Raw genomic sequence first — 14,544 nt, 5'->3', positions numbered from 1 at the left:
AGGAAGAGCATACTGTAATCCCAAACCAATATTTGGAATTTAAAAATATACTGACTAAAAGCAATGCAGCTGCTGCAGCCAAAACCTGGAAGGAATGCTGGCAACAAAACTGCTGACTTTATGAATGTGTAGGTTAATAGGCTTATCAATATCCCTTCCCCCATCATTAAGGCATAAGTGAGTCTGACTATAATTACAGTTGTGTTTTCCATTTAATGTGTTGCTTTAGATGTAGCCCATTCTTGTGGTATGTAAGACAATTTCAACATTGTTCTTTGAGCTGCAACAGTAGTGATGTTAAACAATTGTGGGCTTTGGTGCTTTAATCAGTCTCTGTTTTCGGGTTATATCATTATACAAAGTACTATAAAACAATAAAATGGCTTTGATATGCTAACAGGGAAAATAAAGCTAGAGTTCTCTCAGCTGAGAATCTAAATTTCTTTTATTTATGCTCATCGAGGAAAGGAAAAACTTCAGATGGCCTCTTCAGAGACTCTGTCACGATCACACCTTGAGCTCTGCAGGACCCTCTAGAAATGGGGTTGCCACCTCACTTCAACAGACTGGATCATAGGCAATGTTTTTATATGTGCTCTCTCAAACATTACCTACTCTGAAGCAGGTTAGGTGTGCAGCATAATTCATCAAGGCGAAGTAAGAAGCGAACCTTTGTCATCGAACCACCTGAAAGCCCAGTTAAACCTGAAGTTACTTTGCTAACCCCAAATCCCCCTTCATAGTGCAGGCTTTTGAAGGCTGTACTAAGAAGCAAGATGAATGGGTTAGTGAGGTATGCTGGTCCTAAAGCCAGAGCTTTGGCTCTCTTTTAACCTGCTAGATCACCATGGTAACTAATGCTGCACAGCTAACCTGCTCCAGAGGAGGTTCTGTTCAGAGTTTAGCATTTAGATTGGCCTGACTGTTCTTTATGAGTGATACAGATTACAGTATTGGCTGAGGAAATAAGTTTTTTTTTCTGCAAACTTGTTGAGTGATGCATTATTAATCCCAGTGAAGGAAGTTGTGCAGTTACAGTATCGCACACTGCAGGCGTTGTGTTGTCACAGGAACCTACACGTGTTCAGTCAGTGATGCCAAAAGCACATCAATATGTTTTTAGGCCTGATGCTGATTTGCTGCCAAGTCTGTTTTAGACTGCAGCAAATACAGCACAGATTAGAAAATTGATTAGGCTGTTGGTATTTATTACAAAGAAAATCCAATCAATAGCATTAATTCAATATTGATTTGGCCAAAAACTAAAGTGACAGCCATGTGTCCTTCACTATGGGACACTGTCAGACCTGAATCCACATCCCGAATGTCATGTTTATATCCATAAACTTTAATGTTAAACAGCTCTATTGTGCAGCTGTCATGTTAGAAATGAGTGGGTGGACTGAGAGTGGTAAAATAAAACTATTGACTTAGACCAACGTCTTTCTACCAACATTCCTCTCCTGCATCATTTGCAGTAGTGGTGCTTTCTACTGTATACATTTTTCATGTTCTTTATAGCTCACTGTGATACCAACCTGTTCCTCTTGACTGAAGTAGGTGGCATGCTGTTGGGCTATTTTGTGCAGAAGAAGAGTCACATGGCACACAGTCTGGTTAAGAAAACCTGGTTAGCAAAGAAAGTCGATAACCACCGTTGTTATACTAATTATCTCTGACTGAGGTTTAGATTTTGTTCAGCCGCCTTAAATCAAGACGGACTCCTTGCCTTGTATTCTGCGCCTCAGATCAGCTGATCATTGAAGGGGAAAAAGTTATATATTTTGGCTGCACAGACTTGTAGAAAAAATAAAATGTGCATTTATCCAACATACATGTTAAATAAAAACACGCAGAGCCCAGATTACAGCAGAATATGAATATGAAACAGTAATTTAGAGACTTTTTTCTATTGTTTAGTTCTGTTTATAATTTTATCTGACAAACAGTCCAAAGGTACATAGAAAAAAAAATTAAATAAAACACAGCAAAGCAAGCTGACAGTTTACTATTTTTCATTTTCCGCTTGCACACCATCTGGTGCATATGTTTTCCTATCGGTTGTGTGTCAAATACATTCCTAAAACAAGAAGCATCAAACATAGAGCCAGTCAGGATGATTTCAGAGTCTGAATTATGTCACACAGAAATAAACGTTTCACTCTATACAGTCATCCACCCACAAGCTGTGTTGTTTCCATGCCCATTTCAAATTTAGAACACATAAAAAAGGTCGGAAAGGCAGAGGAGGTTCTTCAAATCGACCATTTTCACAAGTCTTGCAGGCTGGAAAAGGAAGAGTTGTACACATGCTTGTGGGATTAGGACTGTTCCTGCTACTAACACAGGAGAACTGCAGCTACACGAAGACTAATGAAGTATAATTCACAAAACTACTCCCAGAATAAGAGATAGAGAGAGTGAGGAGAGCAATAAAGGAGTGTTTGAGTCAGCATCACTGAAACCAGTTCTAGGTCACAGAGTGGGGTGCCGTGAAATTGGGTTACCTCAAAAATGTTAGATTTAATGAGTGTAAAGCTGTACTGCATTTTAGTGTCACAGCTGCATAGTTCCTGCTCAGAATGGACCTCATGAAAATCTACTTCTCTGGCTTTATCTCTCCCTTCCTCCCTCCATCGTCTCCTCTTCATTTGCCATAGTAGTCCATGCATGTGTGCACCCACGCTGCTTTTCTCCCTAGTGACACCTCAACTCAGCAGCAAGCAGCTCATATCCTTAATTTAAAAAAAAAAAAAAAAAAAAAAAAGGGCTTCAGGCTCGGGCCCTGTAAGAGCCATACATGAGTATGTAATATGGATGAGAGACATGCACTGGTATTGGACTGGTGTGATTGTGGTCTGGAGGTGGGATAAGAGCCTCGCTGCTGTTGTGGAGCGAAGACAGACTCTTCTCTCCTCCTCCTACACAGCTGAGCTCAGTGGGGCTCCATCTTTCTGAGGCTCTCTGATCTTCAAGTCACAAAACACCTGCTGCCTGCCTTCAGACAGGCGTGGAGAGAGAAACAGGAGGTGGGGGGGAGAACAGCAGTCAAACAGCCAAGAGGTTGGGTGTGACAGCGAGAGGAGGGTAGACCCAGACTTCAGAGGAGATATGGAGCGTATGTGTTAAATAATAACATGTAAAACAAGAGTGGAACGAGTGAGGCGAACTTAAGGAATATCACAGATCTGTTAGCAACAAAGGATGTTCAATGCCTTCCCGCAGGTAGCAGCATGTGACTTCTTCTTTCCAAATGTGGCTGGCTGGTTGGTGCCAAGCAGTAAAACCGATGTGAAAGCTGGAGGATCCCCCCAGTGGGGTATTTGTAGACTTCATGGCTCAACAGTCCATTCTTTTGCTTTATTTCATCCCTTTACTTGTCAGTCTTGTTCCCCTTGAGTCTCTCCCTTTTCTCTCTTAGACTGTCCAAATAATATAACTTCATCCCTGGAATTATCTACAGAAAGACATGAGGAGCTCCCAAAGAGTATAAAAGCTGAGACTAGTAGAAGAAAACACATGTTGGAAGTAAAAAGAGTCTGACGTCCCTCCATTATTTATTGTTTTGTTTTTGTTTCAACCATACCACAGCAGAGCCAAAGATTAATTTCGACAAGTGTGGCAAGTATTTATTCTCATCGATTCAGTTCCTCTAGCTTCCTATTCGTTTTCCCTCTGCTGTGAAGAAATACCTGACCACAGCAGGTCCTCTCATGACCTTTCAGCTTTCTCACCATCACAGCATTGAACTGATCCAGACTGACAGATCACTGCGATGCCCAGAGCAAGGAACAAAGCAGAAGTCTGACTCTTAAATCTGAAGCAGCTCAGCCTCAGGTTGATATAGATAAATAAATGTATTTGCTGCACTTGCCCTGTGACTCGGCCTTCTAATGGTCGATAACAGTTTCTATATTTTCTGTAATTTCAGATAACACACTGCTAATAGTAGCAGACAGCAGTAAAATGGTGCATTGATCTATTAAGACTTTGTCTAAACTCATTATTAAAATAGAAAAAGGCTTTATATACGTAAATACTAATTTGGAATAGGTGGCAAAACATATTTAGAGTTGAGATGCATTGCTTAAATGTAAAGTGTATAAAATTGAGGTGTCTTCTGCTTTCTTATGAATCTTGTTTATTCACATTCCAAAAAAAAAAAAAAAAACCCAAAGCATACAAAGAAAGAAGAAAAAAATCACTATTTCATTGTTAATTTCAAATTATGAGTTTGTGTACAATGTTTTTTAGATTTACAACAGGTGTGGGTTTACTGGTCTATATGTGCCCTCTACTGGCCTGCACTGTTTGGTACACGGTGCTGTTTAAATATGTGTATTTTTCATTTAAAGCGAGGTTTCTCCTTGTATACAATGACAATGTATTTATTACTGAGCTCAGGTATATGTCAGCAGAAGGATTTTCCTCAGTCCCACACTAGACATTTGGCATTAAATTCTATATATTTTAAATTTATCTTCACTTTAATATATCTTTATCTACATAATTTATCTTTCAAATGATGCACTGCCTCTCCTTAAGTCCCCAACCTTCATGTTCACTGTGAAGCCTCCTCTCACTTGTCTAAAAGGGATGTTTAGTGTGTATTTGGTAGCAATGCAAACCCGAGGTGCTGCCAGACACACATGCACATATCTGCTCATACAACCATACCGAAATAATTATTTTGCAATCCATATTCTTTTATCTGTATAACAGCTTTTAATGAATATTCATTAGTGTTCAAATTGAAGTGCTCTATAGTGGTATTTCTCTCGCAGCTGGAGGAGTCATGCATCATTAGTTACTTACAGTGTTTCGGCATCATTAATAGCTACTTTTCCTCTCTGGTCTTCATTAAAGTTAGAAGTGTGCATGTGTGTGTTTGTAAAGTTTACAAGTTTATCTTCCCCTGTGTCTTCTGTCAGTCCGTCTGTTTGCCCTCAGGGCAGTTAAATGCTACCAGAGTTGTGTTAGTGCGGGTTTCTGCCTGCAGATGGCAGCATTACAGAGCTCATGTTCTGGTGTTTCTGCACTACTGGAAAACCAGCAGCTCTACTGCTGGAGTGTTTAATAAAGAATGGTCATAACTGTGTTATCTTGCACAGACATTAAAGATACTCTTAATCTATTTTTGTGTTTTAGTTGCCAATATACCTTTGAGTAGTTAAGCAGATATTTATGAATGATGATTTCTTCTCATCATCCATCACAACTCTTTTGTACATAAAAAACTGTGACTTATGCAAAATTCCATCCCTAAGTGTAACAAGAGATGCTAATTTGTAAGATTACAGTATTTTATCACCAAATCTATTAAAACTTCCATCTTAGTGATGCTTACATCAAAAGTGTGTCACATTTAGGGGTTTAAAGTAGTTACTGTGTGAGGACATGCTGCCGTTGGCCTTTTCTGTTTTGCCCTCTTTTTTCCAATCTGACTTATCTAAGGTAAACTTTCAATTATAGATTAAAGCGTAGATATTTGTTCATACTCACCCTTTTTCCAGATGATTTCCACCGACTTATTCTTCACTATGGACTGTCATTTTGTATTAAGTCATACTTGCAGCTGTGAAGAGCGCTCATGGCACATTAAAGGGGACGGTATAAATAAGCACGTTGTTGGACCGCATTCGCTGCTCTCTATAAGTAGAAAACATCCATCTCCATGGATACGAATGATTGTTCGTTTACCTATTCTCTTAACATGTGTTACAGTATGTACTGTTTAACTGTAAACGTGTAACATCACCCAAACAAGTCTTGGCAGCTCACTTTTCGGCTTATAGGAATTTGAAAATACTTTTAGTTTCAGGCCATGTTTGTGATTTGCATAATAGATCATAATCTAAAAACTTACAGGCTACAAAATGCAGCAAATGTTGTCGATCTCTGGTTGTAGTCATATTGGTTATAGCAAAGCTTAGGTTAAAGTTCAAGCAACGTGAAGAGCAAGTGGATAAGTAGACGTTGTAAGGGCCAGAATGTCTGTGTATCTGAGCTCTGTGAGAACTTCTCTGCTTTTTTTGTTTGTATTTAAGGCTTAACCACTCATCCCTGAAGACGAGTGTTTCCACCTGTGCCTCTTTCTCGCTCCTCCCTCTCTTCCCACTCTCTCATCCTCCTCTCTCCTCCCTTTTCTCCCCTGCTTCCCTCCACAGTCACATGTTCTCAGTGAATAGAGTGTTGAGTGGGCTTCACCAGCTGGTGCCTTTGCCTGCCACATAAATAGTGTTAAAAACAAATGTGTGTGTGTGTGTGTGTGCGCTTGCCAGATACTCAAATTGAGTGTCAGTGTCACATCTGCCCTCCAACATTCCTGTATGCCTTTGTGCTCGTGTGGAAGTTTACACCGACTCCTGCATCAGTTCCAATATCTGTGGAAAATCATTATGTTGTCACTCTTGACACACACAAAGTCTGTCTTTCATTACATTTCTTTTTCTTTATCTGAATGTCATTCAGTACAGACCTTAATACACCAGGCAAGGTATGAATTGAGTGTAGAAACAGAAAAAAGAAGGAAGCAGGTGAGGTCAATGAGACAGTCAGCTAGATTTATCCTCCTGCTGACCTGCAAAAACAGCCCAATTCCCAGGGAACTTGACGATGTTTCTGACAGTCACTGGATGGTCGGGGCAGGTTTTAGGGCTTCTGGGTCTCCATCCAAATGACAGATCTAATCACCCAGACAGCTTGCAGATCCTGAGCCTCACTGACAGGTCAAAGGGGCAGCGAGTCTGCCTGCTGCTTCACTTGTCTTCCCTCTTGTCTGTTTGACCTCTCTAGCTGTCTGCCACAATCTTCCTCCTCCCTGTCTGTCCCTAATTGTGTGGTTTTATTTTGGTCACTTCGCTGGCATTTCGAGACGAATGCTATTTTTGTTCCTCGCAAAAAATACAATGAAGGGACACTGGCATTTGATTGAAGCCTCAATTAACATATCAGGACTAAAGGCAAAAGGTTTTGTCAGATGATAATTGGTGCTAAAAGGGCCTGCTGTGGGAAGTCTTGTGTTCTTTGTTTGTGTTGTGTTTCTTGGTAATAGTTGCTAATGGACTGTCGCCTGGATTTGGCTCTGCTAGGTTCACACCCTGGACATCTTGGTGGCGGTGAGTCAGACTTATTGGACGGAAGCACTTGGAAAAAAGCGCATGCACTAACACACATGTACAGGCTCGGAGAACAGGCGGTGCAGCCTTGGCACAAATCGTGGACATGTGTCACGGTGTTTAAAACAACAACACATGCAGGACTCTCTCTGGAGCAGCCACGCCCTCCCTCCCACCGATCACCTCCTTTATACCCCCCACTGAAAATCTTTTTTTATGTTGGATAACAGTCTGCTTCTCCGGACATTGTGTACTTTTTACCACTGCTCAACTGACGGCGCCTGATAGTTGCAGACAAGCTTCTCTACATCCTTCGTAAACCTGACAGGTATCTGCAGAGGGTCTGACATGCTCTACCTCGCTGAGTGTCGGAGCTGGAGATAAAAGAGCTCAATGTAGGACTAAGTAAAGCTTTTCTAGAAGGAAAGCAGATCCCTGAATGACAGCTAACATTGCGAGAGAAAGCAAATTCCCTTCTGACTTCAAGTCTGACTCACATTTATGGTGCAAAACCTGAAAGAAAATCTTTTTTACACCAAATTGTTTTTGAACTTTTTGGAAGCTGATGTGATCTAACAGCTGTATGAGTATTAAATTCTAAGATTGCCAAGCACAGAGCACAATAGCACATGATGTGTTCAAGTGGGGCCTTTTTGTGTCATTTTTTTTCCATTTTCCTAGAATAATGTAGAAATGTGGCACCAAAAGATTCATCATTTTTCAAAAGGAAACAACTTTTCTTTTCAGTTCTCTAACAGAGATAGTCTAACACTCAATGGCATCATAATGTACGTGACCTTCCAAATCAAACCTTACCAGCTGTTCTGCTTTGTCATGTAGCTCTGCTCTATACCAAAATTAGGAGCTGATTTTGTTTGTTTTAAGGTCTGCGACTGTGAATAATAGTTGTTTTTATTCTCCAACAACAAAAACAATGTCATAGTATGACAGTCTCCTTTGAATAGTAATGAAAAGACATACTTGAGTGTGTTTTTAAAACAGCATTTCTTTTGTTAAAAAATAACCGACATGATAACAAGTGTGGTAAGGGCAAAAGAAAGATCCAGTATCATCAGGGCTGAGTGACGGGTTCACAGTCAACCATCACTTAAGTGAAAGAGTCAGTGATTAAACCAGGGTAGAAATGTTAAATTCTCCCTAGTTTGCCTGAATTGTAAAGGAACCCTGTGGAGTTTCTGACCTTTAGTAGTATAACGGCGTAGTTTTCATATGAGTGGGACATTGGCATCAACAGGTGGTGGGAATCTGCCAAGAAACACAGCAATGTGCCAGCAAAGGCAATAAAGGAGCTCGTAAACACGTATGCGAGCAATGCAGGATTCAGACTTTTGGATTCAAAGGATGCACACAGTGTGCTTTAGTAAGTAATAGTCAATGTAAATATATATTTTGTTTGTTTACAAGGACTCCATGGGGCAGCTTTAAACACCCACACAATCCGCCTCGCATATACATTCCAGATTTGCTTCATTTTCTTCCTGTGTCTGTCCTTAAATAATTTCATTTTCTGTTAAATGCGCTTTTTCATTTTGTGTTTTGGTGCCGTTTTTATTACTCGCTGTCTTTATGCATAATGCAGTGCCTTTAGAATTGCCTGTAGGTTCTGTACACTACGCATGGTTTTAAAATTCAAGACGTATATGGTGATTAGTCTCTTTTTCTTCCCTCTGTCTCTTGAGAATAAAGCCGGCTTTATTAAACTTTAACTTGCAACCATCAGATCACACACTTATCACTTGTGTGAGCAAGCATGTGTGTGTGTGTGTGGCAGGAGATAGTGTGTTGTAACAGCCGTCGTTGAAGGTCTGTAATCCTTCAGGGCACACTGATCACTCGATCTATCGCTTCAGGTCTACTTCAGCTTTTACCTCTCAGTACGTGTACGAACTTATGTGGGAGAGTGTATCTGTGTGCCTTCTTCAGAATCTAGCAGACTCTATTATTTATAGGCTTAGGGAGACTAGCAGTGTGCATGAAATCAGGAGTTTTTGTGTGCATTGTGTAAGCGTTGATGATAATCTGCTTGTCAAGTAACAGCTGAACCAAAGAAATGATTGTTCATTTATTGCATATAGAAGATCATTTAAATATTAGATGATTCCAAATTTTATCCCTTTAACATAATTGCATTGCATTTAATTGTAAAATTAAAAAATAGCAGTATAGATTTACTCAATCAAAAATACAGGCTCCACAGTAGGAACTCAAAGCAACAAAACACACCTCCATTACTGACATTTGAAGCTTTTATTTTTTTCAGTTCTTGTTCAACTTGGCATGGGTGGGATGCCTGATTTTGAGAGATATTCCGTCATTCGTCAGTGACTTGTGTGGTGTTGTGTTGCACTGAACTCTTCTTCAACATACCCCAAAGGTGTTCCCATAAGGCAGCACTAGTTTTTGCGTTTTTCCTCTTTGGAAATCCTTGTGTGGTTTTGGCAATGTGTTTCGGATTCTTATCATGCTGGAATATTACTTATCCGCCAAGCTTCTGCAGACTGGGAGACATGCTGTCAGCCAGTGTTTTGGAACATCCACAGGTTTTCAGTGTGTCATCTCCTTAACACCTTTTGGACTCATGCATCCCCATGTCATAGAACTCACATATCCGTGCTTCACTGCCAGGACTATGCATTTATTGTGATTGTCATAACCAGGTTCAGAACAAACCTGCTGGACCCCATCTGAAACCAACAAATATATCTTGATCTCATGAAACAAAGAATGTGGTCATATACTCATCAGGCTTCTTTTCGTGCTCTTTAGTAAAGATTCGCCTCGTAGTTTAGTGACGAAGAGCGTTTTTTTCCTTCGATGCCAGCTTCATGGGTTCACATTATGCAGTGTCCTTCACACTGTCTGAGCTGTCAGAGAAACTCCAATTTTTCTTGATAACCACTGTGCTAAGTCTTACCTGCTTGTCTGTTTGTTTTTCAGAGCTACGTTGTGAAAATATTGCACTGTCTTTGGCATAATTTATGACCATTGGGTCTCTGATTAGTGGTAGTACAGCTCGATGTTTTGACAGTTTTATTAGTTGTTTGCCCATCTTACTGTGGCCATGTTTGTGAAATCACACACTCCTCACATTTTTCCATATGGTGCTATGATGCAGACATGCTGAAAGACAGTCTGTTGGTCAAAAACCGAGAAAGGTCTTGTTTTCACAGGCCATTTTATAACTATATTCATGTAATTAGGCTAATTCTAAAAAAAAAAAAAGTTTTGTTTTTGTTTCTACTTTGTTGCTTGTATTTTCAATATAGTCTTTCTAAGGTATTTTTGATTGTTCATAAGATGAAATACTCTACTTGGCAACTTAGAAATATTGTAGTTATTGAGATGGTGATACAATCTGAAACCATTTCACATGTATGTGGTTTTGTATTTCCGGCTGTACATATGCGTTTTATGCTGTGGTCCTGCAGACTGTAATCTTTTATGAGAACATTTTGCAGTTTCACAACTAAGGAATTACAGGAATAAGTCTATCTATAAATGTTTTCAGTGCTCACACGCATATTATTGATACTCTGCGCTTCTTCCAAAGCTAAATTTGTGATTGCAGTTGAGCAATACAGTATGGATTACATAATATTTAACAACATGTTGTCAGAGTCAGACATACAGTGTGCTGACAAGGTGATGAAGACGAAGGCTGCAGGAAGAAGACAGGTTCAGCTGGCTGCTGTCATGCTGCACTTGCCTACACAGCACAAAGGTACCTGTAGTTTCTGTGCTGCAGTGAATTTCATTGTGGACCGTTTTATGTGGTTCACCACTGTGTGGCGATGGGGGACTTTACTGAAACTTTCTTTAAAACACCAGTGTCAGCACACTTGAGATGGCAGTTATAGAGATGTAGTGCTGGGAAGTAATTTAATACTATTATCTATTGATCTTTAAAGGAATTATAGCCTGATCATAACACCAGTCAAATATTTTTTGAGCTTAAGTGGTCATTTAATTCCATAAAGTTTGCCAGAATCAAAACATTTACAGTGCGGTTTTAGTAGCTGTTCTCCTGTTGTGAGAGCTTTAAGCCAACAAACCAATGAAGTCAGTAAATGAAAGCAGAGGGACGCTAGAAAACTTTAAATATAGCTGAGTTGTAGTTAAGATAAGCTGCCAATAAAAACTTCTCCTACACACATACTGTACTGCATAGTGGTACATAACCAGTCAGCCATAACATTAAAACCAGTGACAGGTGAATAACATTGATCGTCTTCTCCACCAATACAGTTTTATGATGGGAGACCTTGGATCCCGGTATTAATGCTGCGGTAATAATTACTTTTGATTCGGCATCAAGGAGAAATGAAGAGGATGAAGGTGAAGTTTAGTAGGATAATGTAGGAATTGTGGGGGGGGGAACAATTTTTAAAAAGTGGTACTTAGATGCTACCTACTAGGGGCGGGGGAAATTTCCGATTCTTCGATGCATCGCGATTTGGACGTGGACGAATCTGAATCGAGTCACAAACGTCCACAGATTATTTAAATCTGTTAATTAAAGTAATACAGAAGGGTCTAAATTATGCGGAGCTAAGAAGCGTGGTAAACGTCATCTCCAGGATGCTTTGGAATGTGCACCTGGAGCGGACGCACAAAGAGTATAACAAACCTGGCTGACTGCCACCCACCTCGCCGTTAGATCGAACAGCTCCTTCTAATTTAAAAGCAGACGTGTGGAAATGCTTCGGCTTCTACAACGTTGACAGCAGAAGCAAACTGGACAAGGGCCACATTATAGGTAATGTATGCATTGCTGCATACATTGGAGCCCAGATACACCATCCCATCCCGACGCTATTTCACCGACACGGGCCTGCCTACATTCTACAATGAGATTGAAATTGAAGATGAATCAATAATCGATTTATAATCGAATCTTAGCCCCTGAATCATAATCGTTATCAAATTGTGAGGTGCCCAAAGATTACTACCCTTACTACCTACCAAATCGTTGCTGCAAGAACTGCTCAGAAGGGGCTTAAGTAACATAACAAAGAGCCCAAGGTGTTGACCAAGCCACTCAACTCTGAATGAACCAAAACAAACCTAAACAATCCTCTTACCACACCACCATGCCAGACAACACAGGGCCCTGCCAGTGTGATCTGATGGCTAACAGCTGCTTTGACAGCATTAGAAGGATCAACACAATATTAGGCTGGCAGTTTAAATGTTGTGGCTGAGCAGCATGTAGTAGGAGCCATATGCTGTCAGCAGAGATTTCTGAAACCCTGGAGGTCAGGAGTCTAAATTAATAGTTAGCAATCCTTGTATGATCTCTAAAGTCTTTCCCATCTGTTTTCCCACATGTTCTTCAGTCCCTCTGCTTAGAATCCAACCATCAAGTACCACTGTGTTACATGGTTAAGTCGGAGCTCTTTACTCAGTCTGGCAGTGCTGCTCTGCTGAAACTATTTGGCCTTTCACTGTCATATACTCTGACCTCTCTCTGTGACTTCTGAATGAGAACAAGGGCCCAGAGCCTGTAAAAAGGGAACAAGATCATTTAGGGGAAGCATCGCCCTGACATTTGATTGATTTTCTCTTTGACCTGAAGAGCGGACAGGTTGTGTGTACTTCTGTTTGTGAGTGTATGTTTGTTTGTCTATCTGACTACGAGAAAAATCCATGGAGTCTGGGTTGCTGTGGTAACGGTAATCACTTTTAATTTAGCATTAGGGACAAAGAGAGAGGATAAAGGTGGAGTGGCAGCAGTTTAGTAGGGTAATGTGGGAGTTGTAAAGGGGAAAACAATAAAAAAAATGTGACACCAGGAGAAAACAAGGTGAGTGTGGTGTCCTTGTTTAGTGACTCTGCAAGTGTTTCCAACCGAGTGAGACGGAGAGCGGAGGCAGAATGATAAGACAGAAAGGCTTTATATAAATACCTTTCTTTCTCAGTCCCACAGGATTTAAAAGCTCCTCCTTCCTCTTCCCCTCTTCTTTCTTCTCCTCCTTCTCCTCTGGCTGATAATAATCCTTCATTGACTGCTGGCGAGGGCTGGTATTTGTCCAACAACCTCTTTCACATTCGTCAAGCTTTTCCGCTCTTTTTAAATTTCACTACACTGGAGAGAGGAGCAGGAGATATTAATTATGCATTCCCCCTTTTTTTTGCCCCAGCTCCACCTCCCTACCTGTCTCTTCCCGTATCTTCACTTTTCCCTTTTGCTTCATATTTTTCCCACCTATTTTCCGCCTTTTCCCCCCTCTGTGTTATGAATACCATTAATGAATGAGACCCACAGAGAGACGATGCTAATTAATGGGCTTGCTTTGTTTCCTGTGTCACTTTACTCAACCTCCTGCTGGCTCGACCATACGCAGATGTATACATCCTCTCAGAAGCTGTCTGCTTTCTGAGCCACGAGTGGGGGAGCGGGAATAAATAGAAAGAAAAAAAAAGCATCAACAAGATGTGTGGAGTGTGCAGCTAGAGAAAAACCACCACCTGCCACTCAAGCCGGCCTCCTCGTAGTATACTCATCTCTCACACACACACACACACACACACACACACACACACACACACACACACACACACACACACTCTCACATGTGAGTCGGTCCGTAATTTTCCGCCACACTTCATTCCCAGCCAATGAGAGTCCAGATCAGGGCTGCTCAGAACGTGAGGGGGAGGAGATAGAGTGCTGCTGGCTGATTGACAGGCAGCGCCCTACAGGTGGAGAGAAGAACGGAGAGGAAGGGAGGGAGAGAGGGAGAGAGAGAGAGAGAGAGAGAGGGGTGGTGAGGGGGGGAGACAACAGAGAGAGGAAGGAGAAGGGGTGAGTGAGGAGGAGAAGAGAGGCAGCGGCAATCAGACTTCAACACACACACACTCACACCTAGACACACTCATAGTGCTCCGTTCCTCCCCTCCTACCTTGAGAGCTGCTCGCTTCCCACCGGCAGACCAGCCGACTAACACCACCATCACCATCCTCACCTCAACCTCCACAGCTGCACCAAGATGAGCCAGTGCAGGAAAAGGTGCAAGAGGCAGCTCACCAAGGTGGCTCGCTATTTCTACCGCTTCCTCATGGGAACGCTCACCCAAGGTAGGCACCCCCCCCCCTCCAGAAAAAAACTTCCAAAGGGCTTGCTGGTGGGTCCGAGTGCAGAAGCCAAGCGGAGACGGTCTCAAGTAAAGTTTTGTCTTGCAGGTGTTTAGGTGTGGTTTGACGAATTTGCTGATGGGTCACTGTCCTGCGTGTGTTTGTTTTCAAACTGAATGATTCTAAAGGAGATGCACTCCTCGTTTGCATAGATCCAACACTGTTTCAGAGAGTGTGAGTGCGTTTGCAGGGGTTTGATTGTGTCCACAGAGGGTATCTGTGTGTATACAGTACAGCTGAGTGCTTTGTTTCATCTTCAGACAGCAAAAC

At 41.3% G+C, this 14,544-nt stretch overlaps 1 protein-coding gene across 3 annotated transcripts in view; it reads left to right on the top strand.

The window, feature by feature from the left end:
• Positions 1-14,544, top strand: part of LOC111579231 (Kv channel-interacting protein 2) — a 98,710-nt gene that overhangs the window by 31,511 nt on the left and 52,655 nt on the right. The window contains exon 1 of one of the 3 annotated variants that reach the window (XM_035955531.2): positions 13,964-14,217. The exons of the other annotated variants lie outside the window; for them this stretch is intronic. Within the exon in view, the coding sequence (XP_035811424.1) occupies positions 14,130-14,217 (88 nt within the window). The 5' untranslated portion in view covers positions 13,964-14,129. Of the gene's footprint in view, positions 1-13,963; positions 14,218-14,544 lie in introns of those variants that run through there. 3 annotated transcript variants of the gene reach the window in all.

Source organism: Amphiprion ocellaris, chromosome 16 (assembly GCF_022539595.1).
Source record: "Amphiprion ocellaris isolate individual 3 ecotype Okinawa chromosome 16, ASM2253959v1, whole genome shotgun sequence".
NCBI classification, from domain to species: Eukaryota; Metazoa; Chordata; class Actinopteri; family Pomacentridae; genus Amphiprion; species Amphiprion ocellaris.
This window is presented reverse-complemented; position numbering and strand designations above follow the sequence as displayed.